This window comes from Danio rerio, chromosome 13 (genome assembly GCF_052040795.2).
Source record: "Danio rerio strain M-AB ecotype USA chromosome 13, GRCz13ab, whole genome shotgun sequence".
Classification (NCBI taxonomy): Eukaryota; Metazoa; Chordata; class Actinopteri; order Cypriniformes; family Danionidae; genus Danio; species Danio rerio.
The window spans coordinates 42,561,330-42,584,168 of record NC_141033.1 but is presented as its reverse complement, the minus strand read 5'-3'; the positions used below and the strand labels follow the sequence as shown (position 1 = coordinate 42,584,168).

Sequence of the window (22,839 nt, the reverse complement as noted above, 5' to 3'; positions counted from 1 at the left end):
TCAGCGTGGATCAGTATGGATACGGGGCACATGGGTTACACACAGAGTCAATAATGCACATGGTTTGCACTCTAGTGTGCTGGCATACTCTTAGGAAAACTATGAGTCATATGAGAAGAATCTTGAAGAGATTCATGAAGACGAGTCGCCAAGTTTCTTAACACCTCGTGGAGTCGTTTCTCCACATGGGTAACACCACATACTGAGCAAACGCAAACACAGCAGAAGCTATCTGCCCATCAGAAGAAATTGAATGCTGTTTAAGGTCAGACCAAGACTGCATGAGGAAAGAGGAGAAGAACAGTGAAGAAAAACAAATGAATGAAGCAAGAGCTGAGAAGCCAAATGCCAAAACGAGACTACAACCAACATCCAAATATTGCGATTGACTCACTTTCCCTGTCTCTGCTTTTCATTTTCATTTACAGCTTTTGAGAAATAAAGAGACCAGTTCAAAGTTATTATAGATTATTTTTTAGAGTTAAAATAATAATAACACACACACACACAAATAATTGACACAAATACAAATAATTTAAAGGTCTGTAAAAACATATGAACAATGAATATTTGCATTCATTTACATATAAGCATACATGTAGCCTACAGGGATGATGAAAAAGTAATTAGGCATTACATATCTGAAATTAAGTTTACATTTTATTATTTATAGTTCATATGAATATATATAGTCCATATGAAATTTTATTTAGTTATAGCTATTTAAAGATGGTTGCATGTCACTGATGAAAAGATGGCATATGTCAACTGTAGGATGACTGAAATCACCAAATTACCTTAAACAATCTCTAAATGCACTACAGAATGTTACGTTTACACACACACATGAACAAATTGCATGTAAATGCATCAACCTTCACATTCTTGAGTGTTTTTAAAAGGGCTACTTTACTCATATCTTGAGTAACATTTTCAACAGATACTTTACTCTGTTGCACTACATTTCTGGGTAAGTAATGGTACTTGTGTGTGATTTTTCAGTACTCTTTCCACCACTGTTAATAAGTAATATCAAATATTTAGAATTAATAATAACTTTGATGTGGTCTATTGCCTTTTAAGTTTTTTTAAGCACTCTAGCCACTGGAAACTTTAGTTTTGTGCTGTTTATAATTCCTAGTCATTTCTGCTATAGCAAACTGAATGGGAAGTTTTAAAACAATCACAAAAACAAGCGCACTTCCGCATCGCAGAATAAGGGCAATAGACTGACTTGTAAGCAGCCACAATCCGTAGCCGCAGCTCCTAACAGGCCTCCTTTGTCTTTGCCATGACTCTCCACAAACCAACAGCAGAGAGCTTCTGTTTTTCTCCTGTTGAGTTGATTAAAACAGATTTTTTAATGAATCTGGGTTATTAGAATGCTTTTAAAAAGCTTGATATAGAACTTTGGGTTTTTCCATGTACATTAATATGATAGTTTGAAAAGGGTATGAATAAATTTGGACATGCCACGCTTTTTGTTCAGAAGGTAAATAAAAGCGAAGATATATATAGTAATAAGTAAGATAGATAGATAGATAGATAGATAGATAGATAGATAGATAGATAGATAGATAGATAGATAGATAGATAGATAGATAGATAGATAGATAGATAGATAGATAGATAGATAGATAGATAGATAGATAGATAGATAGATAGATAGATAGGTAAGGCATGGATCGATGGCTGTTTTCAAGCTATACTGCGGTTTCAAAAAGTCAAAATTTTCTGCTATACCGTTTCTAAGGCATGACTAAGATTTTTTATTTACATTATATATATATATATATAAACAGACTTCTTCTCATCTGTCTTACTGTATCAGCACTTGTATAGTGTAAGAATTACATTACTGTAATTACTGTACTAAATCACAATTCTTCCATCCATTTTCTGTGCACATTTCGCATGTATTTAATATTATCATAAACCAGGGTTTCCAAATGACATTCCATCGGAATCTGAAAATATTTAGGAAATACACACAACGTCCCAACAGATCAATCCTTCACTCTTTTACGCTACAGTTAGCGTGTTGCCTCTGCCTTATAATAGCAAACTAACCTACCAAACAAATGACAGTTTACGTTGGCCAAAATACCTAATAGTCTAGCATGTGTCAAATGATTAATGCCAAACCGTGAATAATTATGAACGTCTCAGCCTTCTCTTCACATGGCAAGTGTCAGAGTGTTAAAACAAAACGGGTATTCAGACAATTCCAGACTTTCCTCAACTGTCTCGCTGGCAAATCCTTTTCTGGAGAATGAAGCTTTTAAACATGCTGACTTGAATTTCCTCCAGAGGATTTTCTTAATCATCTTTTGTGCCCAGCAACGTTGCCCGTAGCTCAGCTGCCATAACAGTCTATTACTGCAAGGGGGTCCAGAGAGGGCTTAAAGGGTGCTGTTAGAGATGTTAGCTATTCAGAAACTCCACCAAAAGACTTTAACACTAGTCTTAGTACTTCCTTCGCTTCCATTCATAGGCATGCTGTGGGAGAGAAGAAAAGCAAACGCATGCCAAAAGGTTTCGACTTGTGCTTGCATACCAACGTTTGGTGAACTCTGATCTGCAAATGTGCATAATGAAAAGACATAGGATGCAAATGTCACAAACTGACCTCTAAGCTCTATAAATGCCGCAGGAGTGAGTTTTTGTCAAACCTCTGAACTGAAAGGTTAACTTGTTTAGCACCTACTTACGTCATATTAACCATATTCATTATTTATATTCCAAATCATATTCAAAAAGGATTTCTAGATATAAAACATGGTGATAATCACATGTTAAAGAGCCCCTATTATTTATTAAAAATGTCATATTTTGGTTTTGGGGGGTGTCCAACAACTATATGTATGTACACTCTCAGAAATAAAGGTACACAAGTTGTCACTGGGGTTGTACTTTTTCAAAAGGTACACATTTGTACGTAAAGGGTCCCCTCAAAAGTATATATTAGTGCCTAAAAATTTTAAGACGAACATTTTTGTACTTTTAAGGTACTAATATGTACCCTTGAGGTATTAATATGGACATTTTTTTTTACAAATTTGTACCTTTTGAAAAGATACCACCCCACTGACAACTTGCGTACCTTTATTTCTGAGAATGTAGGATCAAAAAACACTTTCATTTTCTTATATTATGCATTTATTTTACCTAATTATCCCAACAACTCACATATGATTCGTTCAAGCGATTGATTTGCGGGATGCTAATCTGCGTTGATTGGTCTGATGACACTGTTTATTGTGATAATATTTTTTTTCTTCTGTATATAATCTTATTTGTTTTATTTCGGCTAGAATAAAAACAGATTTTAATAATAATAATAATAATTATAATAAAAACATTTTAAGGTCAAAAATTATTAGCCCCTTTAAGCTACATTTGTTTTCGATAGTCCACAGAACAAACCATCGCTATAAAATAACTTGCCTAATTACCCTAACCTGCCTAGTTAACCTAATTAACCCAGTTAAGCCTTTAAATGTCACTTTAAGCTGTATCAAAGTGTCTTAAAAATTTCTAAAATATTGTTGGATAGCAATGTACTTTTGAGGCTGTTAGCCGAGAAAGTAGCTGTTTAGATTGCAACTATGCAGTTTATTTATAAGGCTAGTGTCTATTTTAAATATTTTTATTGAATTCTGGAGATACAGTGCATCAGCCTGTCATACTAAGCAGAGCAAAGACGGTTGACATTGTCTATCCACAAAATAAAAAAGCCCTAATTTCTAACTACAGCTGATCAAATCATTATTAAACTGGTAAGTGACTTTCTAAGTCGATCTCTCTATTTTGTATGTTGTAGTGCTTTTTTTATACCATAGTAATTGTAGCGTATTGAGTGTGAGATAGGACTCACATATCAGGAATGTATGTTTGTGCTGGCCACTCTTTGTATAACCCTGAGTTACTTTCTGGTTGGTCATCTGTTTTTGATGAGTCTCCTGTTTTCGTTAATGCAGACTAGTTCAATAAAAAGAAAGAAAGAAGAAATGTCTGCATATGTTTAACGTTTTTCCTTATCGCAAACACAACAGTAATCTGGTAGTGTTTGCATTGCTTCTGCTTTTTTGGGATTAATTATTGTGATATCCCGATTGCAACAGAGAATACTTGGAAATGTCTCTAGACTGATGGCATTTGATGCTGTTCAGCCTTATGATCTTAAAATGTGAGCAAAGTCACATATTCTGTCATCAGTTTATACATTACGCTAGAGAATCATTCAAATACTAGCTCTAAAGTGACGTTGGTGAAATAGCAACGGTTTCTGCTGTTCTGACGTCAGCTGCTGATGTGAATTAATGGCAAAAGAAAGTAGTTCCTCATACAAAAGGGTTTTTAGACTTTCCATGTTCTTCCTGATTATTTTTTATACACACAACTATGCCATCGAACTGTTGTATAAATGCAATATCACACTCGTAGCAGTGCGATGTAACATATTTATTGTTATACAAAATATAGAGAGGTACACTCTGAATTCAAAGAAAAATAGTTTGAGAATTCTGAGGAAAAATGTCAAACTTGATATGTCTGTTTTGAATAAAAACATTTGAACATTATGTTTTTTGAACTTAAAATTTCTACTTCAAAATTTTGAGATGTATATTTTAAATTCCTCAAAAAATCCAAATACAAAATATGAAGTTTGCGTTTTTTGATTTTACAGTTTATACCTCAGAATCTTGAGGGAAAATGTCAAAATAAAAATAAAATAAAATAAAAGATTAATGATAATTATGTCATCAAAACTGTGAGAAACATTTATTAATATACTGCACTTTCCACAGACAAGAAGGCACAAAGTGTTTAACAGTAAAATAATACATAAAAAAAGTACATAAATGTATAAATAAACAAATAAATAAATATAAATTTGACAATTTATTTTAAATAAACTAACTGAGATACATTTACTTAAAAAGCAAAATTTCGTATGATAGTACGTCTTTTTTTTTTTTTTTTAATTCTCAAAATTTAAAAAAGAAAAATACTGTTTAATTCTGGGGGAGTACCCAACAGACAGATTCATTTTTTACAACCAAATAAAATGATCTAAAATAAAATGTACAAAAATGCATACTTCTTTTTTATTTTCAAAAAGCAAGCCATCATTAATCTTTTATATTATGCTTTGACTTCATAGTGATACTGTATACATGTCTACTTATAAACAAGAATTGGATTCTTTGTAGTCCAAAATTGGAGACCAAAGACATGCGCTATAGGTGAATTAGGTTAGCTAAATTGTCCGTAGTGTATGTGTGTGTGAATGAGAGTGTATGGGTGTTTCCCAGTGATGGGTTGCAGCTGGAAGGGCATCCACTGGGTAAAACATATTCTAGATAAGTTGGCGGTTCATTCTGCTGCGGCATTCCTAAAGGGAATAAGCCAAAAAGAAAAAGAATGAATGAATAAATGATTTAGCAGAACATAACTAACATGAACAAAGACTGTGATAAATGTATTTGTTGATAGATTTGTAATAAATCACTGTTTTTTTATGTTAGTAAATGCATTAACTAATACAACCTTATTGAGTGTTAGGAAATAAATCTTTTATCATTATCAATTTCTTGAACACACATATTCTACTCTTTGTTTTGCTTTCTTTCAAAAGTCTCATGTGGCACGTCGGTGGAAGTTTCACATCATCGCCTCCATGTGCATACGGACCCCCAGGATGCCCGGACCCCTCGCTCCTCAGCACAACCTGGCTTTGAGGGCCCTTTATTCTCTCGTCTGTCCCTTTGAATTCTGCTCCATGACCACAATCTTTTCAAGGGTCTCTTAAAGAGCCGCCAGTGATTGGGGGAAGCACAATCCAAGCTGAAGTGCGTTTCCCTCAAGCACGGCGGACTCACAAGTGTGGCGTCCCTTCAGTCATGCCAATACAGTCAAAATGTGATCTCGCATTTCCAGCAATAACAAATAAATTGTCTCACAGCGCGGTGTGTCCAAGCGGTTTCCGTGGAAGCCTTTTGCCAGTCAAAGTACTTATTTTGGGGTCTATCCCGAGTCCAATCTGTGGTAAGAAATGCACCTCTGTGTTTCGTCACATTTCAGCGACTTGGTGAATTTTATAACAAACTTCACTATTGATACTGCAGCAAAATGCATGTCTGGATTCAATGCTCTGAGTGCAAATGGAAGCTGAAAATCATTAGAAGCTGTATAGAAAGGCAAAGGTAATATTACTATTTTATCTCATGCTTTGACTTTATGATGTAAATAATAAATGTACTTTATAACAGGCCCATAGCCAGCCTGGTGAAAGGGGTGGTTTTTTTTCTCAAAAAGTAGACTTTTTGTGAGTTATTCGCTTAGTTTTCTATTTAATTCTGAGATTTAAAAACTGCATTTTAGTGACATTTTAAGCACTATTTTTAGCTGGAGTAGCTTGTCAGATGGTCTTCATGACCACACTTTTTAATGCACAACCAAACATAATGGGCTCTATTTTAACAATCAGCGCAAAGTCTAAAGCGCATTGTGCAAAAGCATTAAGGACATGCCTGAATCCACTTTTGCTACTTTAAGGATGGAAAAATATAGTTTTCGCAGTGGCGCATGGTCTAACAGGGTTGAGCTTATTCTCTTAATGAGTTATGGGTGTGTTTTGAGAATAAACTTATGAGAGTCTCATCTCCCATTGCCTTTTAAAGTCAGTTGCATCACACCATGGCACATTTGCTATTTACATGGCGGACTTTGTAAGTGCAAAACTGAAAGCTTCACTAGCAAGAAAACAGGTAAACAGACCATTTGCAGCGTGAGGATAAAGAACAAGCCTCCTCCATTCGGCCTCTTTACTTTCTCTTTCACGAACAAAGAAGCGGTGTTGTATGCACTCCACTGAAGACATCTATTAGCCTACATATTTAATTTAATTTGTTAAGCGCAAAGATTTGTTTCAAAACTATTCCTAAATTCAGTTCTTATTTCCAGCAAACAAATAAATGAACAACAATAACAAAATGTGGTAAAAAAAACTGAGTTATATCTAAACACACCTGCTATTCTTAAGCCCCTTATGGTTAAAAGTCTGACTGGTGGACAAATTTAAACTTGTTTTTAATAAAACAATTATAAATGTGCATATAATAAATAATACTATTATTACTACTACTACTACTACTACTACTAATAATAATAATAACATTATACAAAAGCAAGTTGTTGAATAAACTGAAAAAAGCCCCCTGAGATGATGAAGGCGTGGAGGAAGTAGATTTTATATTTATGTAGAACATATTAATTTTTGTAATATTTAAACCCTTGTTTTTTTTTTTGTTTTTTTTTTCATTTGTAAAGATATTTGCGTATTGCCGCACACCCTGTGTATATATTAAGCAATGTGTAGATGTTCAAGGCACACAACTAACAGGCTCTGCGCTTGACTTTAGACCTGCTTTCAGCTGGGCTATAACACAGTCTGATTTAATTCCTCAAAATAGCAACGTGCCAACAATTTGCCTTAACACACCTCTTTTTTAGTCTGGAACACCCATGAGTCCACAAAGTGGCACAAATGGATTTGCTATTTAAACAATGTGGGGCAAATCGGGAAAATTAGGGTTGCGCATCTGAAAATAGCCAAACGAGGCAAACACGTCTTGCATCTTATTGCGCCGGGTATATGATAGGGCCCTCAGAATAAAAAAAACATGTAAATAACAATAGAAACTACATCATACAGTATATCATTAGAAAACAAAAATAGAAATCTGTTAAAGTTTTAAGTTAAAAACTGTAGTCTCTCATGAAAAATGATTGCTTGGTTGGTCAAAACTGATTAGCTGAAGTCACATCACTTGATCTTAAATGGGTCATTTTCACAATATATGATGGCGTAGTAGTCAAAATAGGACAAATGAGCTCATGCATGGGATAAAATATGAACCTTTGTCAGTGAGGGGTGGGTCTATCGAACCACCTGAACCCCCCTGGCTACAAGGATGTATACTGTAAACAAGGCTTAAATTTAATTTTAGTCTACTTGCAGAAGCATTTATTTGATCAAAATTACAATAAAACATTAAAACTGACTTTTAATTTCATTTATTTCTGGATTGTATATTTTGTTGTGTTTTCTATTTAAAAATACTTCTTTAAACATTAACTTAAACAGCTACATTTTTTTATGATAGTACATCTTTTTTACAATTCTCAAAATTTTGTGATAAGAAAAACAACATTTAATTCTGAGAGGAGTTTTTACCCTAAAGACTAATAAATAATAATAAATTAATTTAGAGTAATAAATACTAATAATATTTTGAACAAACATATAAAATAAAATGATCTAAAATAATGTACAATATTTAGATTTTTTTTTTCAGAAAGCAAGACATCATTGCCCTTTTATATCATGCTTTGACTTCATGAAGATATACGTGTGTAAACAAGAATTAGATTTAATAACTACATTAAAATATATTTACTTAAACAGCTAAATTTCTTATGATAGTACGTCTTTTTGAAATGCTCAAAATTTAGTGATGAGAAAAATATAATTAATTCTAAAGGGGAAATTTTTACTCACAGGCAGAATAATAAATAGTAATAAAGTTTGAACAAACAATCAAATAAAATGATCTAAAAATAGAATGTTTTAAAATGCATAATTTGGATTTATTTTCAGAAAGCGAGGCATCATTAATGTTTTATGTCATGCTTTGACTTCATGATGATATGCGTGTCTGCTTTATAAACAATATGTAAAAATAGTAATTTTGCTGAACATCTAAGCAACTGAAGCAAGATCGTGATGTTTTGCACACACTGAAAAAAGAAGAAAAACTTTTTTTTTCCTGCATTGCATATGTATTAGTGTTTTCTATTTAAATATAAATAAATGAAGATAGATTAAATAAAAAGCTAAATTACTTATGAAAATACGTCTTTTTTTTTTTTTAATTCCAAAAAATCATTAAGAAAAATAAGGGTTAATTCTGGGGAGAGATCTTTTTTTTTTTACCCTTTAATAAAGTTATCTAAAATAAAATATATTTAAAAAATATATATTTTTTGATCATTTTAGAAAGCAATAATGTAATTATACTAATAACAATTATAATAAAAATAACTTAATAAATAAATGAAGATAAATTACTTAAAAAGCAAATTTACTTATGATAGCATGTCTCGTTTTGTGGAAATGTTCAAAATTTTGTGATAAAAATATTAGAGATCATTTTTTTTTTCTACCCTATGGAGAGATTTGTTTTTTTTTTTAAGCGTAAACAAACAATCAAAATAAATAAAAAATAATTCAACTTTTTTTATTTTAGAAAATTATTTTATTATTTAGAAATTGATAGTAAATTTCAAATAACAGGTAAGAACACTGTAAGATACTGAATTAAACCAGCAATTTTGAAGAAAAAGCCTGAGAGAGTGTGATCTTATAAACCATTGGAGTATTATCTTATAAAACAATCCTGCAATAATACATATTATTGTTGAATAATACTAAATGATCAACTCATGCAGTGCATCTTTACATATAAAAGAGATCTGATATTTGTATTAATCGACAAAAATACCAAGTAATAAAATCCCTTTTTCTTGCAGTGCAAAGGAGTTCACATAAACACAAACTCTCCCTATTAGATTAGTGACCCAGATAGTCATTTTTTTCAAATTCATTTTATGACACAATGCCTCTTTGTCTTAAATTTGTCTAAAGCACAGAACAAAACTGTTTATCGCCACGCTTCAAATTAGTTCCTGAATCCCAGATTTTCAACGTGGACGCCGAAATCCGTCAAATCCAGAAACTCCAATAGTTTTCAGATGTATAAACATTTTATGCTTATTATCTGCGTCTGAAAATGTTCCCCGAATACTCAAAACACATTGCGTCATTTCTCTGACATTTCACTATTTTGCATCAGGGGAAAAAAGCAAACTATAAAGTCTCTTGTATAGTTGCGAGTCGTATATGAATTAAGTTTTTAACAGATTAACACTCATCCTGCCAGGATTTGCGCATATCAATAAAATAAATAAATAAATAAATGAAACTGCCGAAAGCAGAAAGCATCTCAAACAATCTCCACGGATATTATTGTTCCCATCCTAAACAAAGTGGCCCCGTTTGCACCAATATTTCCATTGTTCCAACGTTTACATTTTCTCTTTAAAATAACATTTGCTATGAAGAAACAAACATCCCGTGCCCTCATTTGACCAGAGCGTTCATCAAGAGTTTAGCGAACATATCTGGGCACCGGGCCACTTCTCTAGCACCCCGAAACCAACCCTTTTTAATAGGCACTTCAAATGCTTTCTTTTTAAGCGCTTGGCTGCAAAGTGCACTTCCAGCAGGGCTTGAACTTAATCTCTAAATGCAGAGCCAATCACAAAGCTGGAGAAAGTTGAAGTGTAGAGTTGAATAGCCAATTAACACAGTCCTGCATGCTGATGAAGAGCTCGCCTTTCACTGAACTACAATGGAAAGCATGTCCGGCTAATGAGAAACTGCTCACACAGCACTTTTTCCATCTCACAGGAAAACTATATACTATAGTTTAGTCCTTATTATAGTATTTTAGAATATAGTTAAGTTTGGCTATTTGTTTCCTTAGAAAACATTTAGAAAAAGGAGAACACACCATGGTAGTTGAATTCTCCTTTTTCTAAATGTTTTCTAAGGAAACAAATAGCCAAACTTACCTATAAGACCTTATTAGTCACTGTTAAATGTTCTAATATTTCTAAATGCCTTTATTCATTTTTTTAACACAACTGTTGTTATGTTGTAATTTTTTGGGTCAAATACGTTAGATCAGATCCTTTAGATATTATTAATATAATATATTTTGAGCTGTTTTAAAAATAACTTTTGAATTGTTTAAAATAACATGAACTAAGATTAAAGAATGGTTGAGAAGTATCTTCAAATTTTTTCCTCGTGTTATTATAGTCGACCAATGTGAACAAAGGGAATATTAAGTTCAATATAAATTATTTTAAGTTGTTTCAATAAATAATTAAATTATAAATAATAATAATAATAATAAAACAATAAAATGTATAGTAATAATGATAATAAAATAGTAATAAAACAGTAAAATGTATAATAATAATAATAATAATAAACAATAAAATGTCTAAAATGTATAATAATAACATTAATAATGTTATTAATAATAATAATAATAATAATGATGATGATGATGATGATGATGATGATAAAAATAAAATAATAAAACAAAAAGATGTATTATGATAATACAAATTTATTAATTAGAAAATGATAACATGTCTGAAGTATTAGTAAATTAATAGTTTATAATGATGATGATGATGATGATAATAATATTAATAATAATAATAAATTAATTAGTAAAAAAATATTAAAAATGTATAATAATAATAATAATAACAATAATACATTATTAATTAGAAAACGATAAAATATAACATGTCTGAAGTATCAGTAAATTAATTGTTTATAATATTAATGATGATGATACTAACAATAATAATAATAATAATACATTTTATACAATAATACAAACAATAAAATGAATAAATAGAATAAAATGCATAATAATAATAATAATATTAATAATAATAATAATAATAGGAAAAAGAAGAATAGTAGTAGTAATAATAATAATAATAATTAATATTATTATTATTATAATTAGTAAATAATAAAAACAATAAAATATCTGAAGTATCAGCTAATTAATTGTTTATAATAATAATAATAATAATAATAATAATAATAATAATAATAATAATAATAATAATAATAATAATATTAATAATAATAATAATAATAATAATAATAATAATAATTATTATTATTATTATTATTATTATTATTATTATTATTATTATTAGGTACTGCAAATAAATAGACAAATGATAAGTATTGTTATTATTTAAAAAGTAAATGAGCATTTGCATAATGAATGTTTCTCTTAATATTATTAAAAAAATAAAATAATAATAAAAACATTGAAAAAATAATAATACATTTGCTGATATTAAAACCCAAAACCACTGCCACTTTGTCTTTATTGAAGTACTATAAAGTGATATATTGTTCTTAATTTGTTACACATCTTTTTCGATTTACTGCCACAAAATGTTATCGCAATTTTCCAACTCAGCTTTTTGTGGATCTCTCGGTATTATGTGCTGATTTTCTGAAATGCCTCATGGATGCAAAAAAATCATCAGAATATTTTCCCCCGTAACATTCCTCATCATCACTATAATCTTATTTATATCCGCTGCGGCGATTATTGATTTCTAAAGAGCGTAAAATTGAGCCTCTTTCAGTCTTTGACACAATCTGGGCAGCACACAACAGGACTGAACCAGTTTCAATTTACAGTGATTATAGATCAGCCCCACAGAAATCAGTTCTGGCAGGAACATTTATGAACTTTGTAAAGTAGCTGAAAAAAATGGAGTACTATAAGACAGAACTTCAATAAGCTTTCTTCAAATACAAGGATTTCTGTATTTATGCAGTGATGTGACATCCTCTGCCAGCTTGTAAAATGGAAGAAGTAAACAGTCAAAGAGCCTGCTAACCGCACGCTGTTAGCTTTCGAGATTTACTGTAACCACCGTTTGCTGTGTCATTTGTATGCAGTCCATTGAGCTCTATTTCTGGCCTGTTTCCTTCTTCTCTCCAATGCACTGTAATGTCTAAAGATATACCAGCGGTCAAAATAATCAGAAAAGAATATCGGTTTGGTATAAGGATTATTATTATTTTTTTTTTGTTTTGAAGAAGTTTGAAGAAGTCTACTTGCAGAGGCTGCATTTATTTGATCGTATACAATGAAATATTATAAACAATATTGTATACTTTACATTTATTTATGCACTGTAAAAAATATCCTATTATTCCCCCACAGTCCAAAAACATGCGCTATAAAAGAATTGGATAAACTAAACTGGCCATAGTGTATGAGTGTGAGTGAGTGTGTATGGGTGTTTCCCAGTGTTGGGTTGCGGCTGGAAGGGCATCCACTGCGTAATACATATTCCGTAATAGTTGGCAGTTCATTTCGCTGTGGTGACCACTGAAAAATAAGGCACTAAGACTAAGAAAAATGATTGAATAAATAAATGAAGGATTCACAGGTTGTTTTACGTTCATTTGGGGTTATGAATTGAATTATAGGAGCTGAATCTCTGTCAAATTCAACTCTCCAGTTTAACAAAGTGACTTGTTTTAACATTTTAGTAGTTTGAAACAATATATTGTATAATAAATAATATACAGAGAATTGAGTCTGTAAAATAACAGATAAAGTACTGGCAGTTTATTAACATATTTTTATAACTTTACAGCACCAATCCAGACAATATATCTTTTTAAATTATTAAAAATGTCAATAAACTCTTTCAAACTTTTCAACTTCTAAAGTGGAAAGGTCAAGGTCCCATATTGTAATCCGAAAGCATAAATTAAATAAAAAAGATAATAATAATAATAATAAAATAATAATAATAATAATAATAATAATAATAATAATAATAATAATAATAATAATAATAATAACAATAATAATAATAACAACAATAATAATAATAATAATAATAATAATAATAATAATAATAATAATAATAATAATAATAATAAACATGAATCACCAAATATGGAAAACATTATTTCAGTATGTGATTCAAAGCTGAATTTACTTAAGTCTTCAATTTCACACAAATGTTCAGCAATCATATATATCTTATTTTACATTAAGTTATTATTGGTGTACAGTCATTATTGATGATTCTTATATCAATGATTCTTATATTAAAAGAATTACCATTGCTGTATTTTGTGGAAGCTATGATACATTTTACTCTCCAATTTCTGATAAACAGAAAGAATATTTTTTTTTCAACACATTTCTAAACATATTAGTTTTAATAACTCATCTCTAATAACTGATTTATTTTATCTTTGCCATGTGGACAGTAAATAATACTTTAAGATACATATTCTATACAACTTAAAGTGACATTTAAAGGCTTATCTAGGTTAATTAGGTTAACTAGGCAGGTTACGGTAATTAGGCAAGTTATTTTATAACGGTGGTTTGTTCTGTGGACTATCAAAAAAAATTTGCTTAAAGGGGCTAATAATTTTGCCCCTAAAATGATGTTTAAAAACTTTAAAACTGCTTTTATTCTAGCTGAAATAAAACAACTAAGACTTTCTCCAGAAGAAAAAATATTATCTGTAAAAATGTCCTTGCTCTGTTAAACATCATTTGGGAAAAAATTTAAAAAGAAAGGAAAAAATCAATGGGGGGCTAATAATTTTAACTTAAACTATTTATTTATTTATTTATTTATTTATTTATTTATTTTACTTCATCAAAGAATCTGCAACTTGAAAATGTATCATAGCTTCCACAAAATGAAGCCTCCGTTATATATTATACTGTATATATTATTATACTGTATACTACCGGTCAAAAGTTTGGGGTCAGTAGGATTTTTAAAAGTTTTAAAACAAGTTTCTTCTGCTTACCATGGCTGCGTTTATTTAATCAAAAATACAGAGCAAATTGTAAAATTGTAAAATGTTATTGCACTATAAAAATAACTGTTTAACAGTTTAATTTGATAATTTTTTCAAAGACATATTTTCAGCTTCATTACTTGTCCTCGGAGTCACATGATCCTTCAGAAATTACTCTAATATTAATTATTGTTGTTGTTGTTGTTTTATTATTATTATTATTATTATTATTATTATTATTAATGATAACAGTAACAAAAGCAACAATGACTGGAGTAATATTTTCATTTTTAACTACATACAATAAGCAATAAATTAACAATTTAACTTTTATTTTATTTTATTTTTTATTTTTATTATTATTTTTTTTACATTTAATAAATGCCGCCTTGATGAACAGAATAATTTTCTTTACCTGTATATATCTCAAATGTCTTTATTTTCACTATTTACCAAGTTATGAGTCTGTGATGGATAAAAATAAATAGATTTTTAAATGCACTTGTGGATGGTAAGAATCTCAAAAATGTTTTAAACCACTTGAAGGTGAATAGTTATGCACATTTGTGAGATATATCTCTTTAAGTTGTTATTTATATATAAAAAAGGAAAACACACTGAATGCTGCGTTCCACACAATTCCTTCATGTTGTCCCAGCATAAATTGATTAGGTTAACTGTTTTTACAAACTTAAGTGGACTGAACATAAAACAATTAGGTAAAAACTCAAGAATTGTGTTGATTCAGCTCATTCGAAAAAAAAAAAGTAGTTTGAACAAGCAGCAAAAATATTTTTTTGAGTTCATTCAGTTCATATGAGATATGAGCAAAATCTGTTTTACTTTAGATAACCAACACAGACAATGTCTTATTTCACTTAGCAGAAACAAACAATCACATTCGCCGCACAAAAATAAAACAGACAAACACAAAAGTGCTAACAGATAAAGATCTGTCAGTGTCAGTTCTCAATTTGTGTGGCTGTAATATGGCAGCACGGCCCCCTGCTGCTGGCTGTCTGTGGGCTGAATTCTGGGCCTCACAGTGTGACAGCGAATGATAGAAGGAGACAGAGAGAGAGAAAGCTGGCCTCCATTCACATCCAGCGGCAGCATTAGCATATCTTAAACAGCACAGCACAGCCCTGACCTGAATGTTGTTCTGATCATTTCCTAATCAAGCAGAATGTGAAAGGCCAGAGCACAAGACGAGAGTGGAAAACCACAGTGTGTCCTAAAGAGAAACTGAATGACTGCTTGGTCTGCCTGCTAAAGAGTCTGCGAGGGGGGTGGGCTGCAGGGGTCCCGCCCACTGCGCTGCCGTTGGATGAGTCCCTGAGAGGGGGTGGGGCTTATAGTGGACAGGGGAAACCAGTGGGAGGTGGGTGGGCGAGTTACTCAGGGCTTGTCAGCTCATAGGGCCCTGAGTCCACTGGCTTTTACACACTAGGTGCACTTCAGTCAAACTAGACAAGAGCTCTGCTGCAGTTTCTGTTAAACCACAGGACAGAAGCAGAAAAGGAGGGAAACCCCAGATTTTTATTTTATTTCTTAAACACAACAAAAAAAAAGGATTAACATTTAGATTTTGAAAATTTTGATTTACACTTACCCCCCCGTTCTCCTGAATCACAGCAGAGGATGGCGGAGCTGAAGAGGCAGGTGTCTCTGACCCAGGCTGTGACCCTGGCGCTGGTTCTACTCACTTCAGCCTCTTCGGCAGAGGAGTACGACTACTACAGCTGGCAGTCGGACAATTTCCACAGCGGCCGCTTCTATGCCAAGCAGCCGCAGTGTGTGGATATCCCAGCCGACCTGCGGCTCTGCTACAACGTGGGCTACAAAAAGATGCGCCTGCCAAACCTATTGGACCACGAGACCATGCCTGAGGTCAAGCAGCAGGCTGGCAGCTGGGTGCCGCTTCTAGCAAAGCGATGCCACGCTGACACGCAGGTGTTCCTCTGCTCACTGTTTGCTCCGGTGTGCCTGGACCGGCCCATCTACCCCTGCAGGTCTCTGTGTGAGGCGGTGCGGGACAGCTGCGCCCCGGTCATGGAGACCTACGGCTTTCCCTGGCCGGAGATGCTACAGTGTGAGAAGTTCCCCATCGATAATGATCTATGCATTCCTATGCAGTTCTCCGCAGGACACGTCACTCAGACTCCAGGTAGGACCTGCAAGAATAGTGTGGTTTTAGAATTTTGATTTTATGAAAGTAATATTGCCTAAAAATGGCAAAGGAGATGCTTTATGAAATGAGTGCAAGGCATATATGACAAACCTAAATTAATATTTTAAAAAACAGCAACAAAAAAAACCCCAAAATCTGTAATTTATTAAAAATGTTTTAATAAGTCTTAAAGAATATGACAATTTTATATGTAAACATGTTCATTAAGCATTAGCACTTGCTTCATTCAAACCTTCTTATTTTATATACAATAAGACCCATTGGTGAATATCCTTGTCTTTTATTTAGCTTGAGGCTCTTGAGAAAGTAAAATTAAGGAAAGCTCTTGGAAGGACAAAAAACTTTCACTATCTAAAGCAAACATCTTATGTGGAATGTGGAGAGGAGCGTTCCTGCTGAGCCTTGCCTCTCTCTCTTTGTTTAATCGTGCATTTAGGTTTCCAATTAGCCAGGCAGCCAAACCCTTTGGATCACTAATTAGTCTGAAAAGTTGAACATTACTCTGCCTCACTGAGACGAGAAGGACTTTTCTAAAAGAGAAAGAGAGTGTAGTTAGTGCTCAGGGAAGGCTTAAGGGCATTGCTAAATCAATATTAAATTACAACTATTTAAGAATTATAGCATTCTAAATGGAGAAATAAATTAATTTTGATCCTTATCAGATTACTGTGTTCATTGTCTGATTTGTAAAAATACTACATGCAAAGTGATATTTAAATTAATGTATCATACTGTATGTTGCGCTTAAAATTAATCACATTTACTGTAAAATGCTGTTTTCATTTTTATTTAAATATATACAGTGCTCAGCATATATGAGTACACCCCATTTTGAAAATAAATATTCTATTAATTTCTAAGGGAATATTGGCTTTGTATTATTGTGCATTTAAACAAAACAAACATTTATTAAACAGATATATTTAATAAAAAAAATATTTTAGCCACAGAACATCTTTAGCATCGAAAGATGAAACAAATTAATTCAAGCTAAATATTGCAAAAAATAATAATAAAATAAATACAATCTACAAAATTTCAACTATATTATTAATTTTTTTTTGCTTCTTTTTTCCTCTTTTTTTAAAAATTGTATTTAATATTTTTCTATAACATAAATTTGGGTGTACTAGTTTTTTCTTAGATAAGCTCCAAATGTGGCTTCAGTACTGACTAATCTAATGTATATGCACAAATATAATATTGTATAACTTCCTAATTAAAAAGATAAATTTGTAAGGAGTGTGCTTATATATGCTGTGTATAAACTATAAAGTTTTAAAACAACTGTGCCGAAATACTGTATAACATCCTTATATAATAACAAAAGACAATATTCTTATTTTATTCACTGTAAAAAAACATATTGCTGCCTTAATTTTTTTAGTAAATCAAATAAACTGTACTTGTCGTCTCAACTTACAGTTGCAATCGGATTTATTAAACCCCCATTGATGTTTCTTCTTTTTTTAAATATTTTCCAAATTATATTTAAAGGAGCAAGAAAATTTTTACAGTATGTCTGAAAATATTTTTTCCTCTGGAGAAAGTCTTATTTGTTTTATTTCGGCTAGAATAAAAGCAATTATTTATTTTTTTAAAAAACATTTTAAGGTAAAAAAAATACCTTATATAATATAAGCTTTATATTTTCGATAGTCTACAGAACAAACCATTGTTATATGATAACTTGCCTAATTACCCTAACCTGCCTAATTAACCTAATTAACCTAGATAAGCCTTTAAATGTCACTTTAAGGTGTATAGAAGTGCCTTAAAAATATCTAGTCAAATATTGAAAAATGTATTTGAAACCTGATCAACTTACTAAAATTAGTTGAAAAAATAAAATGATTTGTTGTCATTTTTTCTTTACAGTATGGGTAAGGTTTGCATCACTTATTAATCACTACATAAAAAAAATGTGTATAAATACAATAGAAGCCTGTGGTATGTCGCAATTTAGTAATAATCGTTTAAGTAAACATGCACATGGCTTATTTCTTCACTGCACAGATTTGATGGATTACAGTGTTCTCGACGAAGAAAAAAAAAGGGGGCTTTTGAAAGAAAAAAAAGAAGTGACTCCACGACACTGTTTTCATACTTCCAAGTTAAGTAGCTTGGCTTCTGTTGGAAAAATAAGCTCCTTAAAATTGCAGCAAACGCAAGAGCAAGTAGAGGGACCTTCGAGACAATATCGATTACAGCCATAGCGGTTCTGAAATTACATGATACTGAGAGTTTGAAAACTAGCAGAAGCGAGTGAAATGTGCTTTCCATATCGCAGCCGGACGGTGGCCAAGCATTCAGAGCAATGCGTGTTTTGGTGTGTGTTTTGGAGTGTGCACATCGACGTGAAACAGGACTCTAGAGATAACATGACAGCACAAACCCCTCGTTTGACACGGCCTGCAGTCTTCAGCTCAGGCACACACCAGCGGCAGAGCAGGGACACATGAAGAACTGTTTTTTCCCCTGTGGTTTGAGGTGAAATGCTGGGATGCGGCCTGTTCACAGCCAGAGCCACAGACTTGTTTCGCAGGCTGTTTCTGGAGGCTGACAGTAAATGATAGATTCCAGTAAATCACAGCGGACAGTGAAATAAAAAGACACTTGAAAAAAAAAATATTCATCCAACAAATAGAGGAGTTTCTTAAAATAAATACAATGCAATTGGCTTCTCAGATTAGCTAGATTTTAGATTTTATGATTACACTTTACAATAAGGTTTCATTATTTTAGTTAATGTTTTTACTAACAAACTCTAAGTACACTCTAAAAATTATTCTGTTAATTAACAATTAGGGGTTTTCTGTTTATTTACATATGTATCATGGGACCTTGATCTTTGGTCTGTCGACTTCTGATGTAAATTTTAATTGACATTTTAGTAGTTTGAAATAATATATTGTATAAGAAATAATATATAGAAAAATAAGCCTGTAAAATAACAGAAAATGCACTGGCAGTTTATTACAAGATGTTTGTACTGTAATTTAAAACACCAACCCAGATAATATATCACTTTAAATTGTTAAAAATGTTAACAAAAGACACTTTTCAATTTTTTCAAGGTTAAACATTGTTGGAGGAACGATCTAGGTGCCATTATACAATTGAAAAGCTTAAATAAATAGAAAAAAATAAAAACATTAATCAGAAACTATGGAAAACTGCTAATGTACATGCTTTTTTTTTACACTGTATGAACAATACTTGTGTACAGGCTTTATTAATCACAGTTCATTATTCAATAATGCCTTATTAACCCTTTGACTGCCGCTCTACCAAACGATTGACCACATTTTTACTGTTTTAAATAATGACTGTTAAAGTCATTTAAAGAATGACTGTTTTAAATAATGATATTTTAGAAATTATGGGATGTGTTGAAAAAAATGCATTGAGCATGTTAACTACACTGTAAAAAAATAAAATAAAAAGTTATTTTTTTCTTTCAGCTAGGGTACTGTAAAAAAAAAAAACATAAAATAACAGCCGGTAAATTACAGACATTCACTGTAAAATAACAGAAGGTAAATTACAGAAATTTACAGATTATTTGAATTTAAGGAAATTTCTGTCATTTAAAGTCTGTTATTTTGCTGTAAATGTCTGTAATTTAACGGACGTTATTTTACTTTTTTTTTCTGGCACCCTAGCTGCCAAAAAAAAAAAAAAAAAAGTAAAATAACAGATTTTTTTTTGATTAGCGACATAATCATTAGGAGTTAAGAAATGCAATCCAAACATTTTTTCTTGGTGGGGTAGTTATTCATTAGAATTTTAAAGTTAAAATAGTTACTATTTTAATATGCAGAAACTGATGACCAATGGTTGAAGAGGGGCATGTTTGTTGAAACCTGCCGGAAAATGTTTATGTTTGTTGTTCTGTTTGATGATGCCATTGGGTTTAAGCAAGTTTACATAATTTTCTTAGGGTCACATTTTGATATTGAAATTGAGACAATTAATTTGGCTCAACATAAAAGGGTAGAAAATAAAACAAACAGGCTGTCTACATACCGATAAATCAGACTGGACACAACCCCACTCAACCCCACCCCTAAACCCAATCGTCAATGGGGATAAGCAAATCGTGCTAAATTTTATGAATGAGAATGTACGATTTCATACAAATTATCCCCTAAATCAAAAAGTTACAAACTGCCGTGAGATCGCGTTTTACAAACAGCAAAATAAGAGGCTCTTTAAAAAATCTTATTACAACATCCAGGAGACATTAAAGCTGAATCATGCAACTTATTATAATAAAATATTTTCTTAGATCCCAGTTTGAAATGCAGCAGCAGCTAATTTTAGTGGAACTGATTTGGTTTGTCTGCACGATATTATAAAATTCTGACATTGCGATATTTTGTTTTGCTGCGATACATATTACAATATGAAAATAATTACAGTAGATGATTTAAATAGCTCTATTTGGAAAGATTTCATGAATATACAGATTGAAGAGGTTGTTCAAGTCCTTTTCTATGCAGTGTATCCGGATGAAATGTAATAAATTAAAAGCATATATAAATGCAAGGCAGTGGCGCAGTAGGTAGTGCTGTCGCTTCACAGCAAGAAGGTCGCTGGTTTGAACCTCAGCTTAGTTGGCGTTTCTGTGTGGAGTTTGCATGTTCTCCCTGCCATCGAGTCAGGCACATGCACACATAGGGCTCAACCTGTGCAGTGCACATGCCCTTTGCTACGGTTTTCCCCCACAGTCCAAAGACATGCGGTACAGGTGAATTGGGTAGGCTAAATTGTCCGTAGTGTATGAGTGTGTGTGTGTGAATGTGTGTGTGGATCTTTCCCAGAGATGGGTTGCAGCTGGAAGGGCATCCGCTGCAAAAAAACTTGCTGGATAAGTTGGTGGTTCATTCAGCTGTGGCGACCCCTTATTAATAAAGGGACTAAGCCGACAAGGAAATGAATGAATAAAGAATAAATGCGACAGAGCAAAAAAAAAAAAAAAACAAAAGGAAATGGTTTTCTGGGAAGACAAACAGTACAGAAATTTAACAATTAAATTTAAAATAACATGGTCATCATTGTGTAAATAATTTAAAAAAATAACAATATCTTTATCTATTAGTCTTTAATATATAATCTAATCCTGTGACGTGACTATTGCAGATGAACACATTGCAAAATCGATGCTCAAGCAAAATTGTTTAGACCTAGGCTGGGCTATGTGCTTACTGAAGAATGGAAAAGGAAGGGTGTGTTTGTGGAAACCTGTCTGGAAATCATTATTATTTTTGCTGCTCTGTTTTATTACACTTTTGTGTTAGAAAACATATATTTGACATAAATAAATTGCACATTTTTTTAAAGCAGTGTAGGACTAAGACAAACCTTTTCTGCTTATTTCTAAAGAGACAAAGATCATTTAGGGTTCCTCTATGATGGCACTGTTTTGTAAACCATTTATTGAATTGTATTGTGTTGTAGCTTGGTACAGTAATCTGAATCTGTCCAATAAGAAGAGGTTGAGTAGCCTTGTGTAGGTGGCATGCAAGGTTATCAGTTTTAACCAAACTGGGCCAATGGTTGTTTACCAAAACTATGTTTTAAAGAGAGCCCAAGGTATTCTATGCACTCCGGATCACCCATTGTGTTCTGTGTTTCAGTTGTTGCCATTAGGACGTCATTTTAGAGTTTCTATATGTAGGGCAGGGTGACACGGTGGTAAAGTAGGTAGTGCTGTCGCCTTACAGCTAGAAGGTCACAGGTTCGAGGCTTGACTGGGTCAGTTGGCATTCCTGTGTGGAGTTTGCAGAGTGCTCCGGTTTTCCCCACAGTCCAAAGACATGTGCTATAGGTGGATTGGGTAAGCTGAATTGACCGTGGTGCATGTGTGTGAATGAGTGTGTATGGTTGTTTCCCAGTGATGGATTGCAGCTGAAAGGGCATCCGTTGCCTAAAACATATGCTGGATAAGTTGGCGGTTCATTCTGCTGTGGAGACCCCAGATCAAAGGGACTACGCTAAAAAACAGTAAATGAATGCAGGAAAAAAATAATTAGACATTCTGTTATTATGGCGGCTGTTAAGCTATTAAATGAGTCCAACAGAGAGGGAAAGTATCTGGAAATTGATTTATTGTATG

The 22,839-nt window shown here is 32.2% G+C and overlaps 2 protein-coding genes and 1 long non-coding RNA gene across 5 annotated transcripts in view; 2 read left to right on the top strand and 1 right to left on the bottom strand.

The window, feature by feature from the left end:
* crtac1b (cartilage acidic protein 1b) overlaps positions 1-8,061 on the top strand; it is a 200,807-nt gene extending 192,746 nt beyond the window's left edge. The window contains exon 17 of the transcript XR_015506276.1: positions 5,642-8,061. The gene's annotated coding sequence lies outside the window, so the exon portion shown is untranslated. The remainder of the gene's footprint in view (positions 1-5,641) is intronic.
* Positions 8,062-15,968: 7,907 nt separating this feature from the next.
* The window catches only part of sfrp5 (secreted frizzled-related protein 5), a 36,357-nt gene continuing 29,486 nt past the window's right edge, over positions 15,969-22,839 (top strand). For both annotated transcript variants that reach the window (XR_015504905.1, NM_131858.1), the window contains 1 exon segment: positions 15,969-16,694. Coding sequence is in view for 1 of the 2 variants with exons in the window: in NM_131858.1 (NP_571933.1) it covers positions 16,169-16,694 (526 nt within the window). In the remaining variant the exon portion in view is untranslated.
* The window catches only part of LOC141377048 (uncharacterized), a 94,981-nt gene continuing 91,255 nt past the window's right edge, over positions 19,114-22,839 (bottom strand). For both annotated transcript variants that reach the window (XR_015506341.1, XR_015506338.1), the window contains one exon: positions 19,114-19,277. This is a non-coding gene — a long non-coding RNA (uncharacterized LOC141377048). The remainder of the gene's footprint in view (positions 19,278-22,839) is intronic.